Below are 22,227 nucleotides of genomic sequence, written 5' to 3' on the forward strand. Positions count from 1 at the left end.
AAAAATCTTTCCTGAATTGAAAATGTCCAGAAGGTTTTGTTTTTGTTCCCAGTGAGGAACAGATGACATTTTGAAACCTTGAAAATTGCCACCAAATGGAATTGGTGCCCTCCAGACAGCTCTCATCAAAAATCATGAAACTTTTCATGAAAAATTGCAACAATGATCTTTTTCTTTTTAAACCTTGTTATTAAACAAAAGACTGTTTTGTAACAAAAACACTTTTTCAGGAAAAACGCCAACCAGGTCTAACCAAAAATATGTCCCGATATGTATCTGGACAGCCCCAGCACAATGTTTAGATCTTTGGACACTACTGCAATGTGAATCTTAAATAACCATAAATCAGGCTTGTCTCTTGTAAATTCCTCTTTTTCTAGCTCAGTGTCATGAACAATGCCAGCAGCTCTGAAGACATTAAGCCCCTGCCAGGCCTCCCAGGGATTGGAAACGTGAATTATCCCTCCACTAGCCCAGGGTCCCTGGCCAAACACATCTGTGCAATCTGCGGGGACAGATCATCAGGTACATGATTCCGATTCGCTATTTCAGTGGAGCAGCTGTAAGCAAAGGGAGCCTTCCCTGGGCCGTGACATGAAATTTGCATAGGAAGCAACACTAACGAGGTTTGTTGAGGGATCTTGCTAGAAAATACTGATGCCACAATAACACGACAAGGTTTATTTTGCAAATTTCCTGCACACAGCTCTGTCAATGCACCTTGCCCCTGAGCAGTAGCATTATCGTTTTATCAATGCACCTCTCTACCGAGCCCTCTAGCACATGCTGCTCTTCCTGTCTGGGCCCCTAGCGAGCATTGTACCAATGCACCTCAATCCTGGCGGGAATATCCCAGACCATTTCTGCCCCAAGTCCTGTCTCCCCCTCCCCCACCACCCATACCTGTCACTGCACCTCAATCTTGGCCTGCAGCACTCACTGTTTTTCCAGTATGACACTTTGTACAATTTGTACTAATGCACCTCCACTGCAATCTGCAATAGCCCGACTATTCCAATCCAGGGTCTCTCTTGGCCTTGCTAAGTATGCTGAATGCTGCCTATTTCTGTGCTGATTTTGTGATGTGCACAAACAGGGACTAGGCCGAGACCAGCAAAAAGCATTTCTGCTGCCACCCAAAGTCAGGACTAAAAAGCAAGGCTCCAAAACGGCATCAGTAGAGCCATTCCAAACTCCTCCCTCATCGGTCTTATTTAAAGGGAACCTCTGACTAAGGGAAAAACACAGTACGTTGATCTGTGACTTCTTCTCCTCGTGTTCTCAGGGAAGCACTACGGGGTGTACAGCTGTGAAGGCTGTAAAGGGTTCTTCAAGAGGACAATAAGAAAGGACCTTATCTACACATGCCGCGATAACAAAGACTGTCTAATAGACAAGCGTCAGCGCAACCGCTGCCAGTACTGCCGCTATCAGAAGTGCCTGGCTATGGGTATGAAGAGAGAAGGTAGGTAGTAATATACACTGGGGTGGGTATATAAATACACATGCTGGGTGTTAGTTTGAGGAAGAAGTGGACTCCTCATTACGTTCCAGGTCTGGTGGGATTCCAGACAGTGGCAGGTGGTATTTCAGGAGAGCTTTATAGACAGTCTGAGGACACACCCTTTCCTCGGCCATAGCTGCGCAGGCACCCAAAGCGCAGCCTCATCTCGGATTTGGAGCTACGGGTCCCAGTTCTGCTCCAAAGGTTCTACTGTCCAGGCAGAGCATCCTCGCGTACTGCTCCGCTGCTGTGTCAGCCCTTGGCTGGTTCTGATTCTCATAGCAACCCAAGCCCTCTCCTTTCTGGAAGGTAGACGGTGGCCTCCCAGAGGTGTCTAAAATCTATAACGAGGTTCATCACAGCTTCATGCTCTGAGGGATTCCTCTTGGCAGACCCACACACAGTGGAAACTCATCTCCGAGGTTTCCTCCCCTAGTATGTGTCTGCAACAACCATCAGTTTAGTCATTACCAGGGAGCATTAGAGCTAAAGCAGGAGTCTCTGCAGCTTGTACTAAAGGACTAAAGCCCAGAGCCTGAAAGGTGTTTAGGTGCCTAACTCCCATGAGGACATCCTTTGGGAGTTAGAAGCCTAAATACCTTTGAGGATCTGGACCTATGTCCACAAGGTGGGAACTGAGGCAAGATTACTTGCATCCTCTGTGGATCAGGCACTGAGCACATGCCACATAAGTTGCACCGTCTCTGCGTGGCCCAGCCATTTCTCAGAGGCCTATGTTAGATCAGCCCTTAGGCTGCTCTACATGTAGAAATTGGCTTGCAGGTAATAAGACTGTGCTAGGCCCAGGAGTGGCGCCAGGGGTTTTGCCACCCTAGGCGGCAGCGTTCCTCCTCAGAGCATTCGGCGGCGGGGGATCTTCCTCTCCGCATCTTCGGGGCGCTTCCGCGACAGGTCCCGGAGCGAGTGAAGGACCCGCCCCCGAAGCGCCCCAAAGACGCGGAGCGGAAGCACCCCCGCCACCAAATTGCCACCGAGTACGGCAAAATGCCGCCCCCCAAATCCTGCCGCCCTAGGCAACCACCTAGGGTTGCCTAGTGGAAGCGCCGGCCCTGGCTAGGCCTTTCCTTTCACACACTGCACTGATGTCTCAGGTTCAAGCGCCCTATGACTTTCCCAATGTCCCTCTTGTCCTCCAGGCCTGGTTCTCATTATCAGAGAGGGAGGGAGTGGTGTTTAATGAGGACAAGGTCAGGAGGGACCATTTTAGGGACGGGGGAAGGTAATCCATGTGGACGGTCACAAGATGAGGAGGCAGGTGGGCTAAGGGGTCAGATGGGACAGCATCATGGAGGGTGTGGTCACTGAGGGAGATTGTGAGGAGGGGAGGGGAAGAGCTAAGTGGTGGGAAAGAACTGGGGGTGGGGAAGGAGAGTCCAATGGAGTTCAGACGAGGAGGAGTGGGACGGGGTTAGAATATCATGATTGGGAGAGAAGCCCACCGTTCTTGGAGGGCAACTTGGGATGTGAGAAAAGGAGGGGTCATGGCTGGAGACCCTGGCTGCAGGGCTTCGGCAAGTACCAAGGAGCAGGAAATGAAAAGCTCATGGGTGACCCTGATCTCATCTGAGTTGGAACGAGCGTTCCAGAGGGGGCAGAAGGGATGGAGGGAGGCGGGGATGCAGGTGAGGATGTCAAGGCAGGCACCAGTGGGGCAGAGGAAAAGCGTGTGAGAGGTGGGAACGACTGGAGGGGGCAGCGAGGCTAAGTCAGGCGATACTGAAGGTGAAGGAGTGTGTGGAGGTGGGATGGGGAGTGGTAGGGAAGGGGAATGAGACAGGGAGATAGGACCCACGGGAGGAGTAAAGCTGGGAAGAGGGTGGGAGGAGAAGTGGGCAGTGCAACAGAGGATGAGAGAGTTAGGGGCATTGTGGACATTGCTCAGATTGGTTCATCACCCCTATGACTCAGCACCAATCACTTAGGTAGAGAAACCATGAAGCGGTGGCTTCCTGTCAATCAAGCAGGCTGAAAATCAGTTATGCAGAATCAGGCAGGCAGGCAGGCAGAGCTTCGCTAATACGGGGCATGATCGACTAAGGAACAAATTAATTATGAGGTGAGTTAATCAAGTAATTAGATGGGGAATTAATTATGCAAAGACCAGCTCAAATAGGCAGGAAAGGGGAAATGTGCAAAACAGAAATCCAGCTGCAGGGCGCTGAGTGATTGGGGCAGGGAGTTACCCAGCCAGGCCGTCTGGGAGATTAGTGAGTGTCCCGCGGATGAGTGGAGCAGTTACGGAGAGAAGCAGGCAGCCAGTGGGTGCAGTGATGGTGGCTGTGTCTCATGCAAGCCCTGTAAAGGGAGGTGCAGCTAGACCAGCCGCAGGTTTGTGCAGGGGCAGCGTGGCCATTGCTCCACCCCTCCAGGAGGTGCCACATCCCTTCCCCATGTGTGCTGAGCCAGCTCTCCCTTCTCTCCTCCTCAGGGGGAGCCTTGTGCTGCAGGCAGAGCTAGGAGGGAGCAGCCCCTGTGCCCCAAGCAGGGCTGGAACCACTGGGCTAGGGCACTGGGCAGGAGCGCAAGACGGAGGAGAATTCATGCACCTGCTTCTCCACCCTTGCACGGCCATACAGGCAGCTGGGCACAATCTGGCCATGAGTCAGGAATGTTAATAGAGAGCTTGATCCAAAGCCCATTGAAGTCAGTGCAAAGATTCCCATAGACTTCACTGGGCTTTGGATCAGGCCCTTAGCCAGTCGCAATGTCCTTTCAGCCAGCATTGCAGCCTTGTACAGGTGCAATTTGGGGATGAGGCCCTTACCTGCAAAGCTCGGGGGGCTGTATTTGTGCTCACACGTATGTACGGTTACTCTCTGCTGCACACTCTAAGCAAATGGCGGTTGCAGACTGTCTGAGCACGGGGCGAAAGGAACATGCTGCCCTTTCCTACTTCTCCACACTGAGAGCACAAATGTCTGATGACTCTTCATGCTCTATCTACAAAAATAGCTGCCGTCAGAGCACCGAGCTGAGCCCCTTCCAGCTGGAACGAGGCAATGAGCCATACAGCTCAGTCCAGCTGAGATCTGACCCCGTGAGAGCCTGCACGTTGTTCTCCTTGTCCCTTTCCATTGTTTTTGGTGAGAACCCTGTTGCTATAGTTTCAAAGGACTCCCTTTCTTCTCCAGCCCAGAGCGCGTGTCTGGAAATACTTGGGGATGCAAAAATAGCTCAGGAGTAGCATCCTTCCACTTCAGCAAAGCGACTGAGTCCGCATGCACTTCCCCAGCTCTGCTGAGCCGCCAGAGCAGAGTTCTGCTCCAGTGAATCTCCTTTCAAAGGAGATTTGTCCTCCACCCCCACCTTCAGAAGCATTTATTCCCTTTTAAAGTAGGCATGAACAGCTAGCCAGCTTCACAGGTGTCTCCTGGTGTAGGCAAAAGACAGAGCCAGCTGGTATTTATACAACACCGCACAAGTAGGTAGGTGCCGTACAATCCTGGACATTTCAAGCCTGTTGTTATCCTCCCTGTGGCAGGCAGGGCTGCTCGGTAGTGCCTCCTTCAGGGCCACATGTGGTATTGCAGCTGTTCCCCACCTTAGTTGGCAAACTCTGGTCACCGGCTTGGCGCAGGGGATGCTTGGCATCAGTCTATGGACGGAAACAGCAATTCAGGATTCGTCTGTCTGCACCTTTAAACAAAGAGGGAAAAAACTATCCTTCAAAATACAAGAGCTTAGCTGCAGTGCTTAGGGCAAGGCCCTAGCCTGGACCTGGGTTCTGGGTTAACTGAGGAGAAAATCCTCTCACCCAGCCCTGCCACTGCCTTCTTATCTGGCCTGCTGGTTCTGGACTGGTCAGTATTTACTCCTCTGGAACATTGTGTTGCTGGTCACCTGGTCTGAGTGGATTTTCCTTGGGTGGGATGTGTGAGGGCACTGATGGCTCCAGCCTGGGGGCGGAGAAGGCCTGATAGACCCTGTGACACTCGCCTCTTCTCTCGCTTTGACTGAGCAGAAGGATAGAGCAACCTTCCACCACTGACCAGCTGTACCACTTTGGTCTCATTTCAGTTGTGGGGTATAGTGTGCGGGGGCAGGTGGTGGTGGTGGCCTGTGATATACAGGAGGTCAGAGCACATGATCCAGTCATCCCTGCTGGCCTTGATTGCTGTGACTCTGTGACACTGGTGTCAAGGGCAATTGTGCCTTACAGCATAGCCTGTTTCCTGCTCAGGGCATGACTAGGCATGTTAGAACTGGATACTGCTGTAGCAGGGACTATGCAGGCCTCACAACGGCAGTTATACACTCACCAAGAGCATGGTTGGTTGGTTAGGATTATCCCTACTGCCCTTCAGAGCCAATCGGGGCTGATCCTAAACCAGCCAGCGGGAATGGGGGCACTGATGGGACAAACTACGAGAGACAGGATGCTCCTGTCCTTCTGGGGATGAGTCTTCTGCCACTGCACTTCTCCCAGCCGCTGTTGTCATGGTAAGTGAGAGGCTGGGGCATGGATGCAGCCTGCTGCATGTGAGGGCAGGCCCACACCCCTGACCACCTCCTCTCTCTAGTACCCCCTGTGATTCTTTAGGCTGGAGGATGCCGGTGCTGAAAATCAGTGTAGCCAGCTGAGCTAGCACAAGGGAGCACACAGAAGAGTCCCCGCTCTCGCCCTACTTTCCTCTGCAAGGGGAGGGACAATCTAGCCCTTGACGAGGTGGCCTTAGAGCCAGACGGAGGGTAAGGCTGAACTGGAGCTTTGCCCTCTATCTTTAGGCCACTCCTCCAGTTGCAGGGTGATTAATGATGCTCTGTCTCAGCGGCTTAGTGCAGCCACTGCCAGCGGGAGGTTACGCTGCCAGTTGTGAACCAAAACCTAATTCCAAGCACAGCTCTCCACACCAGCCAGGTGCCAAGTGATTTCAAGGAGTTAGAAATTGCTGCTGCTTTCTTTTAAAGTAATTATAATGCTAACAGCAGGCTGCGTGCTGGAGGAATAAACTCCACAGACAGACAGCATGAGAAGGACCCTCTGGAGGATCTGTGAGATTGCCGGGGGTTTGCTGCAATAGTCACTGGGGCTTCCAGGTTCCAGGACTTACGGGACAGGAAGAAGTTGAATACGGGATCCCAAAGTGTCGGTGTTCATGGGGCAACGGCAGCTTCCCATGAGACAGAGGCAAGCGCTGCCTAGCAGAACTGGAAGATATTGATGGGTGAACCTCAGGAAGGTCAGAGTTTGGCCAAGCATCCAAAAGATCAGAAGCTGATCAGAACCTTTCCCAAACTCTCTCAGGAGTTGGGGCCCCGCTGTGCTAGCTGCTGGGTACACATGGCCCCGCTCCAGAGAGTTTACAACCTAGGACCACAGGTGGATGGGCCAAGCAAGCAGATGGGGGAAGCACAAGGGAAGAGGGAGACCATTACAACTAGAGTAATAAGCAGCAATCACAGCACATCAGGAGTGAAAGCTTGACCTGAGTGAGGAAGGATGGTTCAATGGTTAGAGTTGTGGCCTGGGCAGTTAGACTGTGGTTCCATTCTTGCTCCACCAGAGCCATTCTGTGTGCCCCAGGGCAAGCCGCTAGCTTCTTGTCTAGGGGAAATTTACCAGTACAATTATACTACTATTCTGGAATAGGAATATTCACAGAGAGCATTATGCCAGTTATACCAGTATAACTATGGCAGTATAATTATGCTGGTAAATTTCCCTGTGTACACAAGCCCTTGATCGCTCTGTGCCTCAATTTCCCATCTGTACAGTGGGGAAAACAGTACTGCCCAACTGCACAGGGATGTTGTAGAGATAAATACATTAGAGATAGAGGCGTTCAGATACTCTGGTGACAAGGGCCATATAAGCATTTTAGATAGATAGACCTTATTGAGGTGAATGAGAGTTTTGCCATTAATGTCGACAGGGCCAGAATTACATCCTAGCTGGCTAACCTCCTAGGCCTCCGCAGCTGATTACAGATCTCACGAGAACAGACTTTCTAGTAAACCTTCATGTCCTTCCTCTTCCTGGTTGGGTGAGAAATGCCGTGAGAATGGGCTTTTTCATGGTACCTTGGTGCATGAACCCAGGAGTGCAAAATCATACGGGAATAAAAAACAAAGCGAGCCACAGATCGTTTCAGAGCAAGGCGGAGAGCTGAGAGAGGGCTTTTATTCCTACTGAGCCACTTGGGGAGCCTGGAGCTCCACTCGCTACAGAGGAGTTATGCTGGTTTATACCAGCTGGACCTTACACTCTCATTCCTCGGGCTGCTCCAGTTACTCATGTAGCCCCTCCTTCCAGGACTCCCCTCCTGCTGGGTTAAAGGGAGGATCTTGAGTCCATTGACCCACCTTCAGCCAGAAAAGGGAAAGCCAGCAGAATCAAGCTTTTCTGAAACCAGTTTTACCATCCCATGGCTATTCATGGATGTGGGCTCCGGCATGCCAGAGCCATGTGATTAGTTAGCACACCTGCCAATTATGCATAGGAGCAGGTCAGGGCAGAGCTGATTCCAAGTGACAGCACCACTTCTGTTGGAACCCGTGCCATGCAGATTAGCAGTTACATCTCATTTGTTCCCCCCAAAAGGGGTGAGGAATGGGTACTATGCATCACCACCTCGCCCATGAGTGCTGGAGGGGACCTCACTAAAGCCCATTGCAGGAAATCTCCTCATTAGCCTCATCTCTGCAGAAAAGTAATTGTGCAGAAAAATGTGGTATGTTAACATAAAAATCTGGTCATAACATGACAGCTACCCAGATCCCCAGCCCAGCCCTGCTCCGCCCCACACTGATGCTCTTGCTACAACTGCCTACAGGGTCACGTGTGAAAAGATCTCATCTTCCAGTGTACACACATCAAAATCAAAGCCAGGGCGCCATTTAATTATCATTAACATTGTTTTATGTCACACCGATTATGTCATTCTCCTTTAGAGTAAAGGCGTTCGTGTCCCTGCCCAACGGACATTGAGATTAGACTGCTCAAGAGAAATACTTTAGTTGGGCAAGTCTGTCTGTCTGTCTAAAACAGGAATATAATATAATGGGTGTTGGGAGAAAAAGTACATTAAAGATTGTGAGGTGCTCAGGTACTGTGGGGATGAGGGTCATCTAAATATCTAAGATAGAACTGATTTGGATAAATAAGAACTGAAGCAAACCTTTGCCTCAATCTTTCGCCAAATCTTAGACCATAGATTTTCCATGGCCATCCTCATTGTAATTATGTCAATTTGCACAGGCTGAATATCTAGCTTTAAAGATTTTTTAAAAGATTTCATACATTTGATTTTAAAAATGCCTTTAATAAAAATATTTGTGCATTTCTGAATGTTCAGCTGAGATGGAAAAGGGTTATCTCAGAAAGACATCTCTTATGAAATTCCCAGCCCAATTATGCAGATCCAGGAGAGGCAAAGAGTTTGAATAATGCTTGGCTGAGCACCCAGATTTTTTCAGGTATTTTTCAAAACTATCCTGGTCCAATGAACGTTTTGAGGGTCATCCATTATCAGGCACTTTATTGGAAATATCCTCGGGCAACATTTCCCTTTACACACAGGCAGACCTTCAGATGCTTCCAAGGAGATCTTTCCTGACACACTGGACCACGTGGTGTCAGGTTTAAGCCATGTTTAGAGCTGATGCATCAGGACAGATGTGATGGAAATTAACACTGAGTGACAACCGTAGAAACAGACCAGACTCTGTGATAGTCCTTGGGAAGCCCATCTCTTAGCATTTCCTAGAGTGGGGTGGGGGAATATCAGAAAAGAGAACCCCCACTTCCCATGTTTGGATTCTGTGGTACTTTTATGTTAAGAATAAAATAGACATGCATAGGAAGTGCGGTGGGAGTAACTTATATCTGTGGCATTACACTGTTATCAGACCCCACAAGAGAAGGCGAGTAGGTCTGTAGAGGAAGCCTGTCTTTGTTGGTTGAATTCACAGAGTAGTTCAGCCTGGACATACCCTAATCAGGAGGGAGTGAGATGTGTGTCTCCGCCCAAGAGAGCTGACAGCCAAAGGAGCCAGAAACCTGAGAGTGGGCTCCCTTGCTGAACCACTAGGGGGAAATACATGTGCAGTTGCCCTCAATTGAGAGATGGAATTCATTTTTCATAAGATGGACAATCATGGAGCACCTCCTTTCCCACTCTTCTTCACAAGCCCCACCTTCTCCTTGATGGTTACTCCTGGGATTTCTGGTGGCCCTGTGAATGGGATCCCTGGAGAGCCGTTTGAGAACCGCTGCTGTCCGTGCTAATGCTCACTCAGTACAATGTTTGTGAGATGATATAATTATCTAGAAATAAATTTTCCCATTTTCTGCCAGTTTCATTTATAGATTCCAAGGCCAGCAGGGGCCATTGTGATCATCTGGTCTGACCACCTGTGTAACACAGGCCAGAGACCTGCCCCCGCAATATCCTAGAGCAGATCTTTTAGAAAAAACATCCAATCTTGATTTAAAAATTGCCAGTGATGGAGAATCCACCACAACCCTCAGTAAATTGTCCCAGTGGTAAATTACTCTCAGCGTTAAAAATGTACACCGCATTTCCAATCTGGATGACACTGGTCCTAGCAGAGGGTCTCCCTGCATCACACATTTTGGAGCTAAGGCCCCAAATTTCAGGGATGTTCAGTGCAGCTTACTAGAGAGAGAGACCATGAGCAAAATTTGAACCTGGATCTGCTCTTCTCTAAAGCTCTGGGTTGTTCAGTATTGGGGCTTATCCTTAGCTGTTGTGTAAATCAGTGTGTAATGGCAGGCGTGGCAATTTAAATCCAGAAAGAGAGACACGTAGACAGGCGTGTTGAATCTGTATTAGCACTTTTCACTTAATTTAGCCGCTGATACTGTGTTGCTTAGCTCATGCTGTCACCTTTACTTGGCAGGTTTGATGAGTGTATTGTTTGCTGAGCTACAGTAAACACATAAAGTACGTTTGTGGGTTGCAGTCTCAACCTGCTTCACTCTCTTGTACTTCCCCAGGGTCTATTCAGTGACCAAGTTGCTCTTTGACTGCTAAAGGCTGAGCCGCACTCTTTTAAATGATGGATTCCAAGTGCCTGACGTACTGCAACCAACTGAGGCAGCTGCCCTGACAAACTTCCCCATTGGATCCTTGACATTTGCAAATGCATCCTCTTCTGCTTTTGCTCCATGGAGGGTTGCCGGCTGCTGCTCTCATACTACCCCGCAGGAATAACAGCATGTCACTTCTCGAACAACTGCTTCTCTGTGACTTTTGTGGGCTGCTTTTCCAATGCAACGTTCTAGTGAACAGCGATGGCCCCAAGTGAGAGTCATTTAGCTGAACTCTCCCGTATCCTCACAACCCCCAACAACTTTGAGGTTTCAGATAAAAGTGGGCCTTTTGTTCAAATCATGCCTGGCTTGGGGTTTGCAAAACCAAATCCGGACATGACGCAGGCTTGCCAAATTAAAACCTCTCCTGGTTCTGTTCACCAAAAGAGTTCGATTGAGTGGTGCCCGGCACATTTCACAGTCATTCTAAACCCACTGCCAGGCATGTATAACACATCACCCTTGTACGAATGGTCATATTTTGCAGTTGTGTTGCACTGGTGTTAATGATCATAGAATCATAGAATATCAGGGTTGGAAGGGACCTCAGGAGGTCATCTAGTCAAACCCCCTGCTCAAAGCAGGACCAATTCCCAACTAAATCATCCCAGACAGGGCTTTGTCAATCCTGACCTTAAAAACCTCTAAGGAAGGAGATTCCACCACCTCCCTAGGTAACCCATTCCAGTGCTTCACCACCCTGATGACACAAGGTGTGTGGTAATGATCAATCAGGCCCATAAAGTCTGCTTCCAGTATTACTATGTCAATGGAGACTTGCATCTTGCTGCCTCTGTTTTGTTTCCTATCCTCCTCACCAAGCTCTTCAGTAGTGGGTGGGGTATTATCCGAGGGATCAGTCCCCCTGCTGTTGCTCAGTTAGAAAGATGGGAAGCATTCCCAAGCTCCCGTATGGTACAGAGGACTGTTCTGTGTTCCAGCTGTGCAAGAGGAGAGACAGAGAAGCCGAGAGCGCAGCGAGAATGAAGCCGAGTCCACGAGCAATGGCAATGAGGATATGCCTGTGGAGAGGATTTTAGAAGCTGAACTGGCTGTTGAACCAAAGACGGAATCGTACAGCGACGTGAATGCTGAGAACTCGGTAAGTGTCTGCTTAAGTCATGCCTTTGCATGTGGATCAGGTTCAATGAAGCCACTTGCACCTTGTGATGGCAACGTTCTACCCTGTATTTACAACCGACAGCAGGTAACTGATTGATGGGGCTATATATCCAGGAAGGAACCACCGCTGGGAGTGAGACGGGCATCTTGTTTGTGGCAGCTCCAGATCAAAGCAACGTGATTGTTAACTAATTCCGGGATCTGCAGCAGAGTCACTTTTCAATGGCCATTATTGAGTTGCTGTGGCTGACAGACTGTTTAGTAGGACTGGCCAAAAATTAAAGTTTCTCAATGGAAGTTTTCATTAAAAATTTGAATCCTGATTTAAAAAAAAAAGGTAGAAATTTTCCAAGAAAGTTTTTACAGAATCATCAACAGTCATCGACCAGCTATTTACAAAAAATCATGTGGAAAGAAAGTCGCAAACCACAGGTGTGAATTTTTTTCCCTGTTTTTTCAACCAACTCAACGTTTAATAATAAGTAAGGCCGATCTTGAAGTCTACCATGCTCTGGTGTGCCCTGCTGGTCTGGGCACTGCAGTGTCTGGAGCACAGGTGTTCTGTTAAATTGGCATCTGTGAGATGGCGGGTGGAATTTGGATGAAAGATGTCTGATTTCATTAACTCATTTTTCTGAGTAGAACAGGACTGTTGAGCTTGTTTAACCACTGGCCAGGACTGCCAATGGTGGGGTGATGTGGACGGTATAGTGAGAACTAGGACACTGAACAAACAGGGAACAGTTTGTAATCAGCTACTAACTTTGGCTGGATTTGAACTGGCACCTGAGAAGGGTAGGTAATAAAGAGGCTTGGAAGGATTCAGTTTTTATCAAAGTCAATAAAGGTTAATTTTGCCGTACACACACACACAGACTGATGAAAAAATATTTCCATCGATGATCAAAATTTCAGATTGGCAAAGGAAGGAAAAAGCTGCTTGAAAACTTTAGAGTTTCATTTAAGGATATTTGCATAGTATGTTTTGACATGTGATGTTGACAATTTGTGTTTTAACAGTTATAAAGCTTTAGCTTTTTATATCAATGTCGACTATATTAAATAATTATTGTCTAACTCCCCCATTGTCTGATGCCCCATAATTTACTGCAACTGTGAAAATTTAAATAGATAAAAATAATAAAAAATGCTTACAAATAAACTGATATTATGAGTCAAAATTATAAAAAATATAAATCTCATTCTGCCAAGCCTAGTAATAAACCAGAATGTTAAACGCACATTTTGAATTGTAGCTGGCAAAGGATTTGATCATCTGGATGGTGATTCTGAGTAATATTAACCTGACACAATATTGGCTGCAGGGAACAAGATTATTGTCACTGATTTGCTGAAATTCTCAGTGGCACATTCTCTTTCTTTATATCTTTCCTTCCTTAGACAAATGACCCTGTCACCAATATATGCCATGCAGCGGACAAGCAGCTCTTCACCTTAGTTGAATGGGCCAAGCGAATCCCCCACTTCTCAGAGCTGACACTGGAAGACCAAGTGATTCTTCTGCGGGCAGGTAAAATTCTTTGGTTCCCAGCATCCCCAAATGCTGCTGTTTATCTGAATCTTGTATTATTCCTTCGTTTCTTCCTACAGCACCTTGGAGATGTCTGCTGATTTTTGGCCCCTTGGGGTGCTTTAGTATGTCACAATGATATCCTTGGGCTGCCACCTAATGGCTTTGTCCTGGGGAACAAAATAATTGTGGTAAGACGCAGCACCAAACACCATGGTGACATGTTCTAGTGTCAGTGCCCTCATGTATTGGTGCTACATAGCAATGTTGCAAGGTCCATAATAAAACAGGAGCTCTTTAATTGTGCCATGAGCCAAACTGGCAGAGCTTGGAAAACTGGGCTTTAGCAATAAACCACCAGCCTTGGGGCTAGTGATGCAGGTATTGTGAGGTGCTAAAGGGGTGTGCAAAGGGTCTGATCCAAAGCCCATTGGAGTCTTCCCATTGATTTCAAGGGGCTTTGGATTGGGCCCCAGTAACTTACTAATGTCATCTGGGCAAGACTGGCAGCTAACAGAATATGGCTCAGTCCTTCTCTTTCCTTGTTCATTAAAGTGTATTTTGTTTGGTTAATGGAGCTACGGAATGTGTCCTTCCCCTGTACGAAAAAACAGCTTCTAGTACAAGGATAAGAGAAAATTGTAGGGACACGATTTTAGGAAGAAGCAGACTTTTTTTTTCCAAACATTTTTTGTTGTTGCTTCTTCTGTGTTTTCTGGGCTGTTGGGAAACCTGCCCCTGTCCCTTCCTGGCTGTCCTTTCGCCAGCCGTTGGGCTCAGAAATCATGAGTCAGATTCCCCCCGCCCCGTCAACCTGAAAGCCATTGGTTTCACCTGGTTTCTGAGTCGTGCGCCTCTCGGGAGATGCCTACTATCTTCATTTTCAGGGTCCAGTTCATCCCTACCTGTGTGCGCAGAAACGCTGGCTGCTCAGAGAGGGCTCTGCTTGCCTTCCCCGGCCCCGGCATGAGGGAGCCAGGGCCGGCTCCAGGCACCAGCCTACCAAGCATGTGCTTGGGGCGGCACCTGGAGGGGGGCAGCGCTTACCCGTAGAAAGCGAAGCCGCAGCGGGCTTGCTGCCCTCCCCCGGCGCTCCGGCCGGTCGGGGAGAGCGGGGCCCCAGCCGGGCTTGCTGCCCTCCTCCCGGCGCTCCGGCCGGTCAGGGAGAGCGGGGCCGCCCTCCCCCAGTGCTCCGGCCGGTCGGGGAGAGCGGGGCCCCGGCCGGGCTCTCCGCCCTCCCCCCGGCGCTCCAGCCGCCGGGGAGAGCGGAGCTGCGGCTGGGCTCGCCGCCCTTCCCCTGGCGCTCCGGCCGGTTGGGGAGAGTGGGGCCGCCCTCCCCCGGTGCTCCGGCCGGTCGGGGAGAGCGGGGCCCCGGCCAGGCTCTCCGCCCTCCCCCCGGCGCTCCAGCCGCTGGGGAGAACAGAGCTGCGGCTGGGCTCGCCGCCCTCCCCCTGGCACTCTGGCTGGCCGGGAAGAGCGGGGCTGCCCTCCCCCGGCGCTCCAGCCGGCCGGGGAGAGCGGGGCCATGGCCGGGCTCTCCGCCCTCCTCCTGGCACTCCGGCCGGCTGAGGAGAGCAGGGCTGTGGCCGGGCTTGGCGTCCTCCCCTGCTGCGCTCCCCACCGGGGGGCGGCCAGAGGCTTTTTTGCCTGGGGTGGCAAAAAAGCCAGAGCCAACCCTGGAGGGAGCTGCCCTTCTAGTCCTCTCCTAAGCCCTGGGGGTGGAGAATCTCCTTATCACACTCCTGTCCGTCCCTCCCAACTCCTCTCTGTCAGCCTCCTGGCCTCACATTCTCCCTCGGGGCTCCCCCATAGTCTCCAGCCCCCCACATGTTCCAGCAGCCTACTCCTCACTGTCCCCCTCTCTGCCTGCCCCCAGACTCCCTGTCAGCCCTTTGTTAATAACACGGGAGGGCTGGGATTTCCCAAGATGCCATGGGGCCGAAGACACCTCTCCCATTACATCTCTGCAAAGAGGCTGGTGTAATGGAGCCTGCACTGGTCCCTGCATGCAGCCCTGATTTAAAGGGACAGTGCCCTGTGTTTCAGTGGGGAGCTGCTGGCATCGCACATGCACCTGTCTCTTGCTCTTGCAGGTTGGAATGAGCTGCTCATTGCCTCATTCTCCCATCGCTCAGTGACCGTGCAAGACGGCATCCTGCTCGCCACAGGCTTACATGTGCACCGCAGCAGCGCGCACAGTGCCGGCGTGGGCTCCATTTTCGACAGGTATTGCCTCCGTTTCTCTGCCATCAGCTAGAGTGACATCAGTTCCCCTCCGTGGAAGGTCACGCCTAAGGGAGACCTGCCACGTATTCCTGCTAACATCTCCCCTTGACACTGGGCCTTTGTCCCCAGGTGTTTCACAAGCCACGTACGCAGCATTGCCCCCCATGTCATCTCCATGGTCGCCCCCATAATAAAGATGATAGCAGCTTCCATTCCAAGCTAGATCACCATGTTTCTTAGGCTCCTATTCAGCTGCTGCTAATGCAGACCCCACAGCTGGGCCATGCCTGAATGCACCAGCCTAGAGAATGGTTATGCCAATAAATCTGTAATCTCACAAGAGTCATCTGAGTGCTTTGCCAGCGCTGATCTATGGAGCATTCCACCCTAGATCACCATGGTGTTGCATTTAATGCTAGATGCAGACCTTGCCATCCATACGGTCTCTGTCTGTTTCCTTGTGTCTCCGATGTTCAGAGTTCTGACAGAATTAGTGTCTAAAATGAAAGACATGCAGATGGATAAGTCTGAGCTGGGATGCCTGCGAGCCATTGTCCTGTTTAACCCAGGTAAGTCTTGGTGGTAATGGATGCTTCAAGGTTCTTTCAGGTACCACCCTCAAAGGCCCCCTCTAATAATTCTTATTGGCATTCAGCAACATCCAGGGGAGATGCTTTCTGGATTAGTATGCATCTTATTGTTATGGTCATCCATACTATGCTGTGTCTGTGAGTGTGTCCCACCACAAGGTGTGCTTTCACCATTACCATCTACTAGGAGGAAGATCAGACTCTCTCAAGGGTATAGGAATATGTCACCCTCTAGTGGCTAAATATGGTGCATATGCTACTGCTCTGATTTCTTTAGAGCATGTTGAGATCACGTTGCCATCTGGCTGCTGCAACCTCCAAGAGATGTAAGCCCTAATATGGCTTGACAAAAGTGAGTGTTACTGATCCATGAGAGGACCTTCCCTCTTATCCCATGACTGTGTACTTTGCTTAAGAGGCTTTGGTGAGGGACCTTGTCCAAGGCTTTCTGATCATCCAAGTACACTGTATCCACTGGATCATCCTTGGCCACATGTTTCTTGACCCCCTCAAAGAATTCTGATAGATTTGTGAGTTAAGGCTAAGATTTAGTCATGGGTATTTTTAGTAAAAGTCATGGACAGGTGTGACGGAGTCCCAGGGGAGCCAACTGAGGTCACTCAATTAGGGTGAACTGCAAAGAATGGGGCAGACAAGTCCCAAAGCTGGTGGATATTCCAATACTTAGATTTACCAAACCAGCACAAAACAGCTTCTATAATACCTCACTGGTTACCCAGAAGCTAACAATACATTTCCCATAAAGTAACCCAGCCTTAGGCCTCCACCCAGACACCCAAGTCAAATATGATGAGGATTACTGAAAATCTTATTTATCATATAAAAAAGTTCTACCAATCCCAAAGGATTGGACACATTACCTCCCAGGTTAATGAATATTTCAGATCTTACCCAAATACACGCTTATAGCCAATTCTTATTAACTAAACTAAAATTTATTAAAGAAAAGAGAGTGAGTATTGGTTAAAAGATCAGTATACATACAGACATGAGCACAATCCAAACCCAGCAGGCAATTCATTGTGCGGTTCTCCTGGTCATCACAAACTGAACTATCGATATTTCTAATAATAAAATACCCCCATTACTAGAGTGACCAGACAGCAAGTGTGAAAAATTGGGACAGGAGGTGTGGGGTAATAGGAGCCTATATAAGGAAAAGACCCAAAAATTGGGACTGTCCCTATCAACTCGGGACATAACAGGGGTCCCCTTCCCCAGAGGGTATACTCAGTGCAAGAGGATACCATGACATCACCTGAAAGGAGGGTCCCAACTATGGGATTATTTCTCTTTGCTCCACCTTTATGTTCTCCTTCCCCAAGACTTTCATCCTCCTCAACAGCACAGAGACTGTCAGACCGGGGGTAGGACCGTTCTACTGTGACCCTGAAAGTCTCCTCTGTGTACCTATCTGTCTTCCTCAGCTCCTCCAGTTCAACCACTCTGGTCTCCAGAGCCTGTACTCAGTCTCTGAGGGCCATGAGCTGCTTGCACCGAATGCACACACACACCACCTGCCCACAAGGCAGATATCATACCTGCTGCATTCAGCGCAATACACTGGATAGCCCACAATGCTGCTGGATGTCTCCCTGCAGTCTTTGTACTCTTGCAGGGATTTGTTTTGTTTTGGGGGATGGGCATTGGCCTAACCTTACAGTATGTTTATTATGTGTATCTGCCGCTCTAAACTCCCGTTTGCTAGCTCCAGTGGTCGCGCAGGAGCTGGCTTTTTAACCCCTGTATTGTAAAGAACACATCTCATGTCACCCTCCCTGCAAGTTGCTACCAGTTAGTTCCTTGGACTGCTGACAAAAACAAGCATCTAGTCCTGAAAATCCGGAAAAATGTTGTGTCCTAGGTTACCAGGTGCCTGGAAAGAATGTGCTTAAATCTCAGTATCAGTGAATCACTGTAGTAGCCTTATGAGCTACATCCACCTTCACTGAATCTGTAAAGAAAAAGAACTAATCATTACCAGGTTTACAATGGTGCCAGGGTGCCAGAAGAGGGTCATTGCCTGGACCATGGGCCCCACTCCTCTCTGCCTCTTCCCTCCCGCCCCATGTGAGCAGCAGGCAGGCAGGGCCTCAGGGGGAAGAGGTCAAGCGGGGGTGGGGCCTCAGGGTGGAGTGGGGGGAGGGGCCACAAAAGGGTAATCCAACCCTGGAACTAATCATTGACAAAGAACATGTTCTGGCTCTGGGTGAAACCTAGCTTGTGCCCTACCTCAGTACTGCACCCAAAGCATTGCTCACAAAGGAACCTTTCCATGATATCGTACATTCTGTAGCTGTGGAAGAGGAGGCCGAATTCCATGCCAGGGTACTGGGCATTTGGTAGGTAGCACTCTTACCTTTCTTTCATGCAATATCTCACCAACCTAGAGTGAGGTCCCACTGCGCTAGGTGCTGTATGCGTACACATGGCAGAGCTGAGAATCTAGAGAGACAGGAGGAGAAACAGAGAGTTGTCCAAGGTTGCAGATCCAGGTATGGAAGCCAGCTCTCATCGCTGTCAGTTCAGTGCTTTCTCCATCAGACCACAGCACTCCCCCCAGTGTGGTGGCTGGGGTACTGTGCTGCTGGAATTGTTGCCCTCTGTTCCCTTGGCCATCTCGGTACCCTGTAACAGAACCAACTGTGCTACCTGCAGAGACCAGTTATGTCCACTTGCAGGCTCTATTGGAGCAGCACGGGGCAGCCTGGGGTGGGCTCATCACTTTGGAAATTACAGCCATACTTCAGATCACTTCATGTTCCAGAGCAACTGCTATTTTGTATGGGAAAGAACGGTAGGTTCAATCCCCAAACCCATTAAGATCATTTCAGTGTGGTGGGGAATAGATAGACAGATATTATCTTTGTGTGTGTGTGTGTACAAATATATGTAAATATGCTAAAATCTACATAAAAAGAACCTGATTTAGGGTGCAAAAGGGAAGCACTTGAAAGTCAGGAAATATCCGATTTACGGTTTTTCACACACAGCCTTGATTCTGTCCAGCCTGTGCGCGGAATGAGGCAGCATGAGATCGTATCATTAAAGACTGTAGCATAATGCACACTCAGAGACTGTCCCTAACGATGTGTATGTACAACACCTAACACCCTGGGGAAGCTGTTAGGTGCCATTGTATAATATGACAGATAATGTTAATGAAGAAAGTCTGCCGGAGGGGAGAGACTGCTGCCAGCTCACAGGAGCTATCTCCAGCTCTTTTCTAGTGATTGATCATCTTGTTCAGCTGTGAACCAAACAAAGTATGAAACGTCAACTCTGCAATGATTTCCTTCTTGCTTTGGGTTTCTCCCTGGTCCAGATGCCAAGGGCTTGTCCAGTCCCTTCGAGGTGGAGTCCCTGCGAGAAAAGGTCTATGCCACTCTCGAAGCATATACAAAGCAGAAGTACCCTGAACAACCTGGAAGGTAAATATTGAGTAGCACAGTGCTGCATCTCTGTCTCCAGCAGACACATGTGGCACGCTCCCTGGGGGTGTGGAATAGTGAGATTTGCACCAATCGCAGTTCCGAAGCAATTCTTTGTTCCTCCTCTGACAGGAGTGCAGGAATCTGTGGAGAGCTGGCTAGAAAATGTTTTTTCCCTGCTGGAAATTTGGATGAACAGTAAACATTGTTCCATTTCACCGACACTTTCAGTAGAATAAAATGACTTTGTCTCAGCAAAATTTCAGCCCCAAACTGGAGAATTTTTGGCTGAAAACCAAAAAAAAAGTCTGGTTTTGGCTGATATTTGTTGTTTCTCTGATGAAAAATCATAGCTGGTTCAAGGAAAGAAGACATTTCTGTAACCCACCTGATCCTATCTCTGGTCCTCTACACGAGCACTGTCCTCTTGCCTTTGGCTTTTTGCTTTCATGTAAACCACTACAGGAGCCCATTGCAATTCATTCTCCTGGGTTGTACAACACTACCCTCTCCTGGCTAGTTTCTAGAAATGCTGGTGCACATAACAGATCACATTGCTATTTAAGCTGCCAGCATTGCGATTTTTGGCTACAGATTTGTGTGCTACAGACAGGAAGTGGGACATGGATAAAGGTCAGTCAGCTGTAAATGTGGCCATGTTTGGTCCATAATATAAAGGAAGCATGTGGGCAGAGGAGGATGATAATAAGCTATGAAGGTTTTTTAGGGGCCATCCATTTTTAAACAGAGTTCAACAATGATTTCAATGGCATGTTTTAGCTCTAGATCACTAGTTCAAGCCCTCGCTGGCGGAGACTCCAAACTCTTTTTTGCCTTGGAGGTTTGAAAATGTAGGATAAAAATTTCTCCCCCTTTTGTTCTCCAAAGACATGCTGGTTTTTACCAGGCAAGAAAGAAGATCCACCATCCAGCTGTCCCCATGTATCCTGCTCAGCTGCTGGAATTTGCCCAAAATGTTCCAAATAAAGAGAGGGGTTTGTAGTGCTTTTAACACAGATGAGTTAAGTCCCTGGGATTCTGATCAGATTAAACAGAGGAGCAAAGGAACTAGCAGCTGAATTAAGTGACAGGCTTTTCCACTGTGAGATGAAATTATGAGAAGGAAAATGTAGGGTGAGCATCAGACAGCTTCCAGATGTATTTGTCTTGTGAAATAATCTCCCAAGGGACGTCATAGAATCCCTGTCTTATTTAAAACTAGACTGGACAGAACACTAGACCATGTAGTGAAATATTTTCGGCAAATAGTAGATTGCATTTTTTGGGGCACTGAAACTCCTTGCAAACTCAGGTCAAAATCGGCAAATAGTATTGGCTGAAAAAAATGTAAGAAAAATCAAAATGTTTTGTTTTGACTTTTTGGTTCAAAATAGCATTTCATTTTGAAATTTCACTATTTTAAAAAATGGTGAAAAGCACCCGAAACAAAAAACCCAAGAAAAACAACAAAATCATTTCAGGTCAAAAAAAAGGTATTGTTTTGGGTGTCTCGTCCCCTTTCCCCCCCCCCCACCACCACCACACATACACACACTGATTTTGGGAGAGAGAAACTGAAAAAAAATCAGTTTCTGTTTGAATCTAACTGAATTTTTCTCCCGGATTTTTCAAGTCACCCCCTGAAATGGAAAAAAATCAGTTATTTGCTCAGTTCTGTGTAGCAGTGTGGGGGACACATTGACAGGGATACAATGCTATGGCTGTACAGGGATGTACATGTAGAAGAGGCAGTGTGAGCTAATGGATAGGGCACTGGACTGAGAATCGGGAGACATGGATTCTGTTCTTGGCTCTGCTACTGACCTTGGGTGGAAAGGCTTCACCTCTTTGTTTCCTTTCTTTCACATATCTTGTCTATTTTAGATTGTAATCTCTTCAGAGCAGACGATGCACCTTACTGTGAGTTTGTACAGCCCCCGCACAGTGGTGCCTTGATCTTGGTTACACTCTACTGGAATAATAATGACAATAGTCCTTTCCCATCTCTAACTTCTGTGATTCCATGGCATATTCTTCCAGATTTGCCAAACTCCTCCTCCGGCTGCCGGCGCTGAGATCCATCGGGCTGAAATGCCTCGAGCACCTCTTCTTCTTCAAGCTGATCGGGGACACGCCCATTGACACCTTTCTCATGGAGATGCTCGAGACCCCACTCCAGATTACCTGACCCTGTCGCTGGGAGAGAGATGGTAGAGGACAGTTTAGGATATCGTGGACCCACATCAGCTCCTGCCCAGTCTCCTTGCCCCTGTCCTGTACTGTGACAACTTGTAATCAAGAGAGAGGCTTTATAAACCCTCAGATCTTTTTAGGTGGGAATATTTGTACAGAGACGAATTGACTCATCAGACCCTCTCCTTGCCAGCTGTGGAATCGCTGCAGTTTATCAGAGCGCTAACAAGACCCTTTCCCCCTGTACATGTAATCGGTTTAAATTATTTTTTCACTCACAATAAAAGCAAAAAAATAAATTAAAATAATATATAAGAGATCGGCCTGGATCAGAGCCGAGTGTGTGTTATCCTGTCACACTGGGATGCATTTGGCACAGAGTTTGGGAGAGGGAAGGGGCTGGATAACCCAGGGGCTTAGGCATGGGCTAGATCTGAAGCAGCACACTGGGAAACAGTTACTGATGCGGTCCAGTGGATAGCATGCCAGGCTAGGACTCAGGGGATGTAGGTTCTGTTCCTAGCCACTGACTT

At 48.6% G+C, this 22,227-nt stretch overlaps 1 protein-coding gene across 4 annotated transcripts in view; it reads left to right on the forward strand.

The window, feature by feature from the left end:
* RXRG (retinoid X receptor gamma) overlaps nt 1-21,996 on the forward strand; it is a 102,330-nt gene extending 80,334 nt beyond the window's left edge. For all 4 annotated transcript variants that reach the window (XM_054038640.1, XM_054038642.1, XM_054038641.1 and 1 more), the window contains exons 3-10: nt 381-525; nt 1,286-1,465; nt 11,522-11,682; nt 13,104-13,233; nt 15,327-15,459; nt 15,937-16,028; nt 19,396-19,501; nt 21,542-21,996. In XM_054038640.1, coding sequence (XP_053894615.1) covers nt 381-525; nt 1,286-1,465; nt 11,522-11,682; nt 13,104-13,233; nt 15,327-15,459; nt 15,937-16,028; nt 19,396-19,501; nt 21,542-21,689 — 1,095 coding nt within the window. In that variant the 3' untranslated portion in view covers nt 21,690-21,996. The remainder of the gene's footprint in view (nt 1-380; nt 526-1,285; nt 1,466-11,521; nt 11,683-13,103; nt 13,234-15,326; nt 15,460-15,936; nt 16,029-19,395; nt 19,502-21,541) is intronic.
* Nucleotides 21,997-22,227: the final 231 nt, after the last annotated feature.

The sequence above is a fragment of the Malaclemys terrapin genome, chromosome 8, assembly GCF_027887155.1.
Source record: "Malaclemys terrapin pileata isolate rMalTer1 chromosome 8, rMalTer1.hap1, whole genome shotgun sequence".
Classification (NCBI taxonomy): domain Eukaryota; kingdom Metazoa; phylum Chordata; order Testudines; family Emydidae; genus Malaclemys; species Malaclemys terrapin.